Genomic DNA, 12,081 nt, shown 5'->3' with positions numbered 1-12,081 from the left:
ATTATTATTTACGAGTGTTTACACAGTGCATGCGGTGCACCTGAGATGCCAAATTGTGACTTTTGTGATAGTGTTTGAATTAATTCAGCAACCCTTCCATTTCTAGGCGCCATGTATGGCCAACGGACTTCTGGTTTGGCGCTGACAGTCTTTTCCATTTCTAAGCGTCATGTATGACCAACAGACTTCTGGTTTGGCGCTGACGACCCTTTTTGTTTTCTCCTTTTTCCTCTCCTCCTTGATTTTCATGTTGATCCATTCAATTTTCAAAACAACCCTTGACTTTGTTTTTCTTTTATATTTGGTCCATATTCCTTTGATTACTATTTATTTAATTTATAATAATTTATTAAATTGAAATTATTTTTCAATGCCATCCTCCTTCAATCTTTTCAACTGTTAGTTTTAGTCCATATTTTTTTATTGCTATTTGTTTTATTTGAGATAAATTTTAAAATATAATGTGTTTTACAATTCCATTCTCCAATTTTTTTTCTTATTATATTTTATCCTCATTCTTTTGATTTTGATTTTTTTTGCTCTTACAATTTTTGAAATTGATTTTTTTAATTTCATCATTCAATATTAAATTGGTTGAGAATTGAACTTAGTCATTAAGTTTGGGTCTAGAATTTCATGGGTTGCGAGTTTAAGATATTAACCCATGTTTAGGAGATTTGTCCGGGTTTGCTTGGTTTTGTTTTTCACTTTTCAAGTTTTTTCTTTATTTTTTCATTCAGCACTTATTTAATTGGATATTGCGCTCCATTATTTTTTTTATTAGCATTCTATAGGATTTTTCACTGATTTTAAAAATGACCCGAGTTGTCTTGGGTCGTTTTATTTGTTCTTAGTTAATTTTATCTTTTTAAAAAGAATTTTTATTTTTGAATGAAATTAAATTAATTGATTAAATATAAAAATGAGATGTTCTCTTCATGATATTTTATTTGATTTATTTTCCAAATTGTTTCTCTAACAACCCTTACAGCGTCTTTCAATGTTGTCGTGAAGTCTTTCAATGTTGTCGTGAAGTCTTTCACAGTTGCATTGTAACCGTCTCGGTATGTCTTTTTTGGTGGTGGAGTGGTGTTTATGGCGGAGCGACTGTACGTCTTCAAAGAGCTTTTTTTTTTCTCTCTCTCTCCTAGATATGATATTGACATCTTATTTTTTATAGTTAATTATTGTCTAATTTTTATTATTTTCTTTATTTATCATCAATATTTTTTAATCATATTATTAAATTAACCGAGTTTATTAAACTTATTTAAATCAATAACACGGGTCTCAATTTTTTTTAACTTTTTAAAAGCACTAGTATTATCTGAACAATTTTTCGTTTTACATTATGAAAAATTTAACATGACCTCCTATCTAGTTTAACTCCTCTTCTTTTTTTTTTTTAATGATATCATCTCATGAGAGTCCACATGTCAAATCTCATTGATTGAAAACCAATGTTAGCTTTCTCTGTATCCCACAACAAGACTATGCCATTTTTTACATGAACTCCCTACCTTGTTTTTTTTTTTTAAGTTTTATACAATAAAATACAATTAATATATTTAATATCCATGTTATTTGTTTTTTTGAATGAACTACTTATATAAAAAATATTGATTGAATTTTAAGTTAAGTTGAGGGTAATAAACTGACACAAGACTTGCATTATTAGATAATGTTTAAAAATATAGTAGTAATTACTTTTTAGAATATTTTTCATTCAAAAATACATTAATAAATATTTTACGCCATCACAAGATCCTTGACATCCCTCCCTTTATTTTTTCTTGTTCATGTTCATTTCAGAAATCTTGGTACTCAATTGATTATATCGCTTGTTATGTTTCTTGGAATATATAAGGTCATATGTATAAAAAAAATGTTATTTAAATTAATGGGTATTTTGTTTCTTGGTCGTTTTTTAAATATTAAGATTAGTCTTGAGTTCATCAATTTATATGATGCTATTGAGAGAAAAATAATAAATAATAAATTATTATTATTATTAATGTATATTAAAATTATATCCATTCATTTTAAAATAGTTTATTGTTCGTCTTTATCACTTCTTGTAATTGTTTGCAAAAACTTGCACATAAATCAAGAATTCGAGGATAAAAAGAGAAAAAGGTATTTAGAAATAGTTTCTTTTAACAAATTAACACAATGAAACATAATAGAAATAAATATGAGACAACCTCAAGCTAAACAGAAGATACAAATTTCTCAAACATATGTGTGGAATCTCGATGGATGCTCAATGTTTGTGACTGTAGCCACCTTTCCCTTTTTTTTTTCTTTTTTTTTTAAACATGTTTCCATAGGCTAGGCCAAGCCCTAATCTGAATATATAGGTATGTTTGGTTCGTCCTATTTTTCTTTAAAAAATAATATTTTATTTGATTTTTAATTGTATGTTTGTCAAACACGTATTTACGGTATTTTTTAACTCTTATTTTAAGCTAAGTATATGTTTAGCAAACACGTCTAGCTAAACAAACCCTTAAAAAATAAAAACAAATCTGAAAAATTCAAGGACTATTTTGAAACTATTTGTGGGTTCCTCATGCTTTTTTTTTCCCAATATTTTGATCTAATATCGGACTATAGACTTACAATATAAAAAGATGTGAATACGATATTAAAAATACCTGATTTTTATCCTAAAATTTCAAAAAAAAATTTCAAAAACAATTTCCTTGTTTTAGAAAACACAAAAAACATGTTTTCTTTCAAGAATTTCATTTAATATTAGGTTGTAGAATATGGACCCGATATTAAAAATACTCGGTTTTCTTTGGAATTTCAAAAAACTCTAAAACTAATTCAAAAGAATTTCTCATTTCAAAAACACAAAAAATATGTTTTGTTTTCATGCATACGACTAAATTTTAAAGGTTTTCATGTATATTTTCATATTTTCTAAAAAACAAAATCGCATTTTATCATACAAAATGGACATCGTAACCAATTTATGATTATTCATTAGGATTTGACTAAAATACCAAAAATCCCACAACAATTATTTTGCTTAATTAATATTCAAAGTATTAGGATTTAGTTGTATATTTAAATATTTAGGGTATAAAATTACATTGTAAAATATACCCTCAAGTATTAAACATACAAAAATAGAAAGTAAATATAATACTAAAATTTAGGCCTTATAACGATTAGGATTTAACTGGATAAAATACATAATTTCTCATTAAGAGAGATTCGCCTTGAACCTTAGGCAAGACCAACGGATATATACATGACCTAGAAAAATAATCAATTAATAATGCAGCCTACCTTAGATATAATGCACTAGAGGTGATGCGTCTTTCTCCTTACACAACTAGTCATCTTGTTTAGGCTCTGCAGACCATAGGTTTTCTAGTAATCATATACTAGGTGGCGACTCCCTCAAATCATAACTTTATGATTAAACTCAATACCCTTTCTATTCTAAGAGACAACTCTGTCATTTGACGTCGTGTATGTCTTCACACCTAAAAATAAGAGACTTGTTGAAAAATAACATTGGTCCTTAAAAATATAAAGTTCATTTATTATTTTTCAAATGTTGTGTTAATTCCTAAAAAAGATATTTCATCAATTTTATAAAAAAATTTAACTTTGGTCCCTTTTAAAAAAGGATACTTGTAAAATTAAAAGGTAGATGGAAAAAATCATGATTAAATTTTAATTAACAAATGTAGATGGAAAAAACCATGATTAAAATTTTTAAAAGGTAATTAATAAAGAAAAAACTCTTAAATAAAAACTGATAAAACATTAAAATAAAATTAACCCAATAATATTTTCCATCATAAATTTGTTCTAACAAAACATGGTAATAGCATCACAAGTCAACATTTCAAAAATAGTCAGCATTTTATATGGCCTCCCATAGAATAGAAAACGCTATCGTATAAAGGAGGCATCGCCAATTGAAGGGGCTGCATAGTTAAAGGAACTTCTGCGTGTAATAGCAAAAATGACAGGGAGAAAGTTCATTTTTTTTAAAAAAAAAATACAAGGAAAACGGAATGGAAAACGCGATGGCGAATACTAATTAATGCTAAATAAAATGTTCAAAAATATTATTTTTATATATCCAGCAAAAATATCAAAACTTTATAAAATACTATTCTTCCTAATATTTTCTTTCACTAGTTTTTTTTTTAAATTTATATTTTTTTCAATTTGCTTTCTCTCAAAACTCATGATTTATGTCATGAGCAGAGTTTTTAAACCCCGCTCAAGGCCAAAATCATAGATTTTATCAAGGTTATTTGGTTTTGATCGGGTTATCGAGTCAATCCTAATCTTTTTTAAATTAAAATAATGTTGTTTTGGTTAAAAAAATAAATAGTTAACGGGTTAAATCCGGATTTTGCAAAGTCAATGAGTCAACTTGTCGGGTCACTCTAATTTTTTATTTTTTTAACTCAATCTGGTTTCAATTTCGGATCGACTCACAGGGCCAAGTTTTAAAATTATAATTATAAGTTTGATAAGTTTACATAGTTGACTTAGATTTTTTTAAAATTTTTTTTAATATTGAATCAATAAAATCTTCATTTTAGAGATTGAAGTTAATATTTTTCAAAATAATAGACAATTCTTCTTTTTTCAAAGGAACCGACGTATTTTTTTTTCCTAAAATCAACGAAATCTCGTTTTTAGAAATTAATGTCAATATTTTTCAAAATAATCGGCAAATATCAAATTTTTATCATGTTTGTTTATTAAATATATTAAAAACAGTTGACTTTTTACCTTTCGAACATAAAAGTCATTTATACTATTATTAATTTGACTGTCCTAAGCATCTTATTTCGTTGGATACTTTATTCCCAATTCGACTCTTTAAAGTATCTCTTCTCTTTCCATTAAGGTTTTTTTCTTTTTCTTTTTTTTTTTTTGTAATTCAGGATGTTCAGGCCAGTTTTCACGTACCACAATTAATCTCTGGATCCACTAAACACCCTGTAAACTTAGTAGACAGGTAAAATACCGTGAAGATGACAAACATGCACGCTAAGACTCAAACCCAAATAACAAAGACAAGGAAACCTTGCCTCTGCTACTGGGCTACAAGCCTTGATGCTTCCATTAAGGTTATTAATTTTATTTTAGTTGGTGCTTTATTTTTTAATTGAAATAAAATATTTTAATTTTAAAATATTTTAACATCTTGTTTTAAGGTTATATTCCTATATATTAACGAATATAATTCAAGTTTAAAATAAATTAATTATAAATTATATGATACACATATAATATTATAATTTTAAAATTTAAAATATTTTTAAATAATTAAAATTAAATAAAAATTTAACTTAAAATAATTCAACTTAAACAAAAAACTAATTTGATTTAATGGCATTTTAAACCCTAAACGAAATATAAGAAATAAAACTAGAATATTCCAATCAAAATTTAAATTGTTTTATTTTTTAAATTGATATAAAATATTTCAAATATTAGAATAAAACAAAACAAAATTAACAACTTGCTTTGGAGATGCTGTAACAACTACAGCATTCAACACTTGTTACTGATTTTGCCCCTGAAGAAGAAGAAGAAGCAGCAGCTTCAACTATGCCAAAAATTGAAATACATCCAAATCACTAAAACCCCATCATAACTGACAACTGCAATGCTGTTAATCCCATCATTAACGAGTTAACCATGAAAAGAACAATACCCATCAGCCTTTTATTTTTATTTGTAGCATAAATACAATGAAATCAGTTAAAAATATTAATTTAATATTTATTCTAAGTGAAAAAACAATTTAAAAAACAAGCACAATCAACGAATCAACTCACTCCCCAGTATATCCTTTTCATGAATTGTAATTCAATCAAATAATTAAGAAATTAAGGGAGGGGGGGGGGATAATCAATCCACAGAAAGCACAAAATGAATAATTGACATGAAACGGTCATTTCATTGATTTCATTCATCATTTTAGAAAGTACTAAAATTAAAAAGAAAAAGAAAAAAAAAATCACAATCACATTTTCATTTACCAGTTAGCAGCGCCATGACCCCAGATTTTTCACTAAACGAAACATTATCCATTGATCAAATCAATCGGCACCGTCCGAAATAGATCTAGGGAGCCACGACAGCGGAGCCATTATTGATGTTAGCAGCCATCATCTTCTGAAACTCTTCAAAGTTAACACACCCATCACCATCCGAATCGACATTCTTAATCATCTGAAAGCACTCGTCCACCTTACACTTCATCCCCAACCGGTTCAGCACCTGGTGGAGCTCCGCCGCCGAGATCATCCCGTCACCGTTCTGATCATACAGATCAAACGCATCCCTCAGCTCAGAGGCGGCGGCAGCGGCGGAGGAGGATCGACACAGCTTTGCAAACTCGGCCAAATCAATGTACCCGTCCTTGTCGGTGTCCACATCTTCCATCACGCGATGAAGCTCCTCCATGGTGTAGGTAGAGCCCATGGATTTCAGCACTTCTCCGAGCTCCGAAGCTGAGATCTTGCCGTCACCGTTCGTGTCGAATTGGTTGAATACCTTCCTGAGCTCCGCCGTATCGTCGAGGTTGATGGTAGTGGAAGATGCCGGCGCGGTGGTTTCGGGTCTAGGGTTCGAGATTGGGGCTGCCATTTTTTGGGATATATTTAAAGAGTGGGGAGGCAAGCAGTTTCCGTTGAGGCGAGAAAAGAGGAAAGCTGTGGGGGGGAGGAAGAAATTGGAAATTTATATTGGGAGAGAAGTGTAACGTGGGCCAGGGAACTAATTGCTGGCCCATGATTTATCGAATAGTGATAAAACCAAGTAAAAAGAGAAGAGTCGCGAAGGTCACGCGTGCTCTTTTTTCCTTTTCTTTTTTTTTTTTTTTTTTGCAAGAAAAAGGAAAAGCATGATCCGTACACGTCGACTAAAGAATGTAAAAGTAAACGAACACCTGTCTTGTCTTGTATTTTAAAATAATAAAGCACGTGATTAATAATAATAATTTTAAAAAAAAGTCTTGTTATTAAGCATCGACCAGCTTTCTTTTCCCTTTCTGCCCCACCACTGGACAGGAATTTATTTTCACTTTTTAACACTGTTGTTTTGTTTTTTTTTAAATGCCCAAAATAACACTTGTAGAAATTATTTTGCTCAAATGGCACAGTTTAATACATGTAGGACCGGAAACATAACTTTGTAAGAAGTACAGGGTAGAAATATCAAATTCTGAAAAATAATTATTAAAATAGTCCCGCACAAATCTCAAGAAATAATAGGACAAAGAAAAAAAAATCAAAAAATACAATGAAACTTTGATTATAATATTACTAGTTTCATTAGAAGATTTTGATAAAACAAATACAACAATACAAAAAAATCACTAATAATAGAAGCATGTTACACTCTCTTCCTGAAAAAAAGTGAGTTGTCCTTCGTGTGTGGTCCACTACAATTATTATTTGCAATTTTTTTAGTGTTGTTGGATTTATTTTATCATAATTTTTCAATAATCATGTGGTGTCTTAAATCAAAGTCTTAATATTTCTCTAAAGGTCTTTTTTTTTTATTTTTTTATTTGCTCTCTCATCATTATAATTGCTCATTTGCCTTTTAATAGAAAAATGTGACTCACTCCAATCACCATTAATAATATTTATTGGCGTTATTAGATTCATCTTGTCAAAATTTTCTTGTTGGTGCTTCAATGTGTCTCTATTGTATCTTTCATTCATTATTTCTTCTCTCTCTTTTTCTCTCTGTCATAACCCAATTTTTGACCATTTTATTTTATTATTATTTACCGAAAAGGATAAAAAAAATGAAAAAAACAAAATAATAATGATGAAAAAACAAGTAAAATGAAATAAATGAAGAATGAATTAAAATTTGGGTTAAGGGCAATATGATTGGAAGTTTTGGGGTTTAATTAAACTTTGGATTTAATTTAATTAATCCAATCAAGGGTTTAATTGGAGAATTGATTAAGTTTTGAGACTTAATTAAGCTTGGAATTAATTTAATTCATCCAATCAAGGGTTTAATTGGAGAATTGATAAGTTTTGAGACTTAATTAAGCTTGGATTTAATTTTATTAATCCAATCAGGGGTTTAATTAGAGAATTGATAAGTTTTAGACTTAATTGGACTTTGGATTTAATTAAATTAACTTATTCAGGGACTTAATTGAAGAAATATTAAAGTTTGGGGTCAAAATTGGAAAATTAGAATCCAAGGATTACATTGAAAATGTCGCGCAAATGCAAGGATCCAATTACATTTTAACCAGCAGCTTGATTGCAAAATTACAAAATTCCGAGGACCAAATTGAAAGCAGCCTTTGGAATTGTAAAAACGGAGTCGTTTTAGGAGGCGACTGTTCGCTCGTCTTCTTCCCCTGTAGCGGCTCCGCCATTAAACGCAGGGACGTTTCTCCATTGAATGGAACGCCCCACGCCATTACTGCCGGCTGTTACAGCGCCGATCGATCTCCCAGCCCTATAAAAACCCGGGTAAATGCAACCTCGCAGAGAGGGAGGAGGACAGAAAAAGACTGGGGGGGAAGGACGAACCAGAATAGAAACTGTTTTCCTTGTTTCTTCTCAGAGAACAGGGGCGAAGAAAAATAAACAGGGGAATAAATAGGGAGTAGATAGAGAGAGAGACCAGGAGAGGGACACACGAAAAGGACGGGGAAAGAAAAAACAGAACCAGGGCTTTGGCAAACACAACCAGCAACCCATCATGCCTTTATTGCCATCTTCTTCGTCCTGAGCAGGGGAAAACCGAGAGACACCAGGGTAGCAGACCATTGTTCCCCTGTTTCTTCTCAAAGAAACAGAGGCCGTCCTCTGGCTTTATAAAAGGGACGTAGAGAGGAGGACAGTGAAACAAGAAACCCACTGACCACCTCTTCTCCAACACCAGCTTCCAAAACCAGAGGAAAAGGCTAAAAAAGAGAGGAACGAGCAGTTGACAGAAGGGGAACGAACGAACGCAGGGATCTTGAGGCAAGGATAGATGACCAAGAAAGACTGAAAAATCCGGATCGCCACTTCCAGCACCAGGTAAGTTGCGCTTTCCCTTCTTCTGGCATTTTAATTACATGCTCTTATAGCGGGCGTGCGTGAATTGTTCACACACGCCTGCTGGTGAAAACAAAAAACAATGGCCAGCCGGGTCAAGCATGTGACCCGGCTAGGCCTGCTGGGTCCAGCCCAGCCCCATGGGCTGAGCTGGGCCCAGCCCCAAAAAAATATAGAAAAAAATAAAAAAACAGAAAAAATAAAAAAGGTAGAAAAAATAAAAAAATAAAAAATGTGTATGCATGAATAAAAATAATGTAAATTTACTGGTTTATTCACTGACGCCAGAGTCAGGAATAAGAAATACCGGTTTAAATTTATATTATTTTTTATTCGTTGTATTTTATTTTATTTAGCTAGAAAAATAAAAATATGTGCATTGCGTAAAAATAAATTTATTTTTATTTGTTTATTCACTAGACGTTAGAGTAAGGAATAGAAAATATTGATCTAATTAATTTTCGTAGCTACGAATTTTTACCAACGCCAGAGTTGGAATTATTCGAGCTCGAATATTCACTGGCGCCAGAGTCAGGAATATTATAAACAAATCATCATAGCATAAACTAATAAATATTTAGCAATTTAAGACAAAACCGACAATGCAGTCTGCCTTAGGCAGAACGTTTAAGGGGTGATAATATCTTCCCTTTTACGTAACCAATCCCGAGCCATAGAATCTCTGTTGACCAGTTAGGGTTCCTAGTGACCATAATACTAGGTGGCGACTCCTCAAACAAGACCTTTTTTTCCCTAAAAGAACAAGATGCCAGAAATCTGTTCTTTTTCCATAATAATTCTAGAATTATTTTTAGGGCCGCCGCGATGTCGGGTGCGACACTGTCTCTTCTCTTTTTCTTGATATTTGCGTGACTTGTTTTAACATTTTCTTTAGAAGTAAATATTCTCAACCTTGACTTCTTACAAAGTCGTTATTTATAACTGTGACAAGTATCAAATTGTGGTATTTCACAAAATATTTTTTAAATTGTGTTATTTTGTAAAAAAAAAAAATTAGAACTAGTGATTTTTTTAAAATCAAATAATTAACAAAAGCATAAGCCTCCTCATTAAATCATTGTACCTCTCCTCATATATTATTATTCATTGGAATAGTGTGAAGACAATTTTGACCTTGCAAGTTAAAACTTTTAAACTTAAGATTGAGGGCAAGACAATCTTTCCACTAAGATCAAATTATTATTATCAAGTTTACCAGGGCCATAGACACCTTTTTATATTTTTTTCATGGACAATAAAAAGACTTTAATGTATTTAAAAGTAAAATTAATTGAATTGTTATGGAAGGTTTTTTTTCTTTTACCTTTCTAATTTTTAAAAATAGTTAACTTCATATTTGCCCTTTGATTTTTAATTTTTAGAATTGTCGGTTAGGGTTGCTTTGGTTATGATTGTTTGGGTCTTTTTCTTAATAAAAAAATATTATTTCTAGAAAAATTGGTTAATGCATTGCCACACGCATCTGCACGTATAACTTTAATTAGTGATTAAACACTGCTTTAAATAGTGGTGTTAGAAGTGTCATAACATTATCTTTTTTTATGGTTAAGTGTGTTTTTACATTGGAGGAATGGTTTGACTCTGATAGACTTTTTTCCCCTCCTTTTTCTTTCTTTTCTCTTTGAAAAAGTTCAAGAGTGTTCTGTCATTTATTTTTTATATTCAATTTGGTCTTTATTTTTTTTATTCCTATTCGTTTTGTTGTTTTTCTCTCTTTTTTTTTCTCTTTAATTTCATCCTTCATCATTTGGTTTAATTTTATTTTTATATCTAATTGGTTCTTATTCTTTTGATTCCTATTTGTTTTGTTGTTTTTTCATTTAATTTTTTGTCTTCAATTTCATCCATCATCATTTGGTTTAATTTGATTTTTATATCCAATTTGATCATTATTTTTTTATTCCTATTTGGTTTGTTGTTTTTATTTATTTTTTATTTTTTTCTCTTCAATTTCATCCCTCATAATTTGGTTTAATTTGATTTTTATATCAAATTTGGTCCTCATTCTTTTTATTGTTGTTTATATTTTTTTCATTTTCATAATTGAATTTTATTTTCAATTTATCCTTAAGCATTTTGCTTTGTTTTGTAATGTCGAATTTTGTTCTCATTTTTTTTTCAATTTCATCTCTCAACATTTCATTGATTTATAATTTTGCTTTATTATTTTTTAGGGTTTGCATTTCATGGGTTCAGTCTAGGGTTTATGACTAAAGTCACCAATTTTGAAAGATAACACAAGTTCACTTTAATCCTTTTTTGTCCCTTTTAAAATTAATTACTTTTTATATTTTGGTCTTCGAGCTTTCCCCCCCTTTCTTTTCTATGAAATTATTATAATTTTATGTTTATGGTTGCGGGTTTAATAAGTTAGCTCGAGCTAAGTTGCTATTTGTTTATTGCTTTTTCAAAAATTATTTTTTTTTTGTTTTTGTTTTTGACCTTTGCGTTCTTTTATTGTTATTATTTTTTTCAATCCTTTTTTCATTTGATTTTTTTTTCAAATCATCCTTTTTCTTTGTTATTTTTCAATTTTGATCCTCAATTTTTTTTGGTTCTTTTGTTAATTGTATTTTAATTTCAATTTCACTCTTCCATAAAAAATCAAGATTATTTTTTATTTTCTTTTTTATCCTTATTATTTTCATTTCAATTTTTTTGTTTTGAATTTTTTTTTATAATTAAAATTCTTTTATTAATTTCATCCTTTAACATTTGATTAGTTGAGAATTGAGGTTTTTGGTTTTTCTTGTTGGGATGCTTTTGGTTTAATGATTTGGATCACAATTTTTTTTTTTGTGTTCTTACATATTTTGTTTCTAGCTTTCATCATTTGATAATGATTTTTTTTTTAAAAAAAATAGGCTTTGAGATTTTATTTGTTTTATTTTATATAGGGTTATCATGATCTTATAATTTAAACAACAAATTTAATGGGTTAACTTAGTTTGACTTTGCCTTTGTTACCCGAGTTATAAGTTTCTCA

At 29.8% G+C, this 12,081-nt stretch overlaps 1 protein-coding gene across 1 annotated transcript; it reads right to left on the bottom strand.

Annotated features, from left to right (window-relative positions):
* Positions 1 to 5,930: 5,930 nt before the first annotated feature.
* Positions 5,931 to 6,750, bottom strand: LOC133675431 (probable calcium-binding protein CML27). Its single transcript, XM_062096800.1, has one exon. It carries the CDS (start codon positions 6,640 to 6,642, stop codon positions 6,118 to 6,120), a length of 525 nt encoding a protein of 174 aa, XP_061952784.1. The 5' UTR covers positions 6,643 to 6,750; the 3' UTR covers positions 5,931 to 6,117.
* Positions 6,751 to 12,081: the final 5,331 nt, after the last annotated feature.

The sequence above is a fragment of the Populus nigra genome, chromosome 16, assembly GCF_951802175.1.
Source record: "Populus nigra chromosome 16, ddPopNigr1.1, whole genome shotgun sequence".
Taxonomy (NCBI): domain Eukaryota; kingdom Viridiplantae; phylum Streptophyta; class Magnoliopsida; order Malpighiales; family Salicaceae; genus Populus; species Populus nigra.
The sequence above is the reverse complement of the archived record's forward strand: the minus strand, read 5'-3'. Positions and strand labels throughout refer to the sequence as shown.

Excerpts from the sequence above, each read along its gene's own strand:
- LOC133675431 (XM_062096800.1), bottom strand. The coding sequence starts at position 6,642 with ATGGCAGCCCCAATCTCGAACCCTAGACCCGAAACCACCGCGCCGGCA.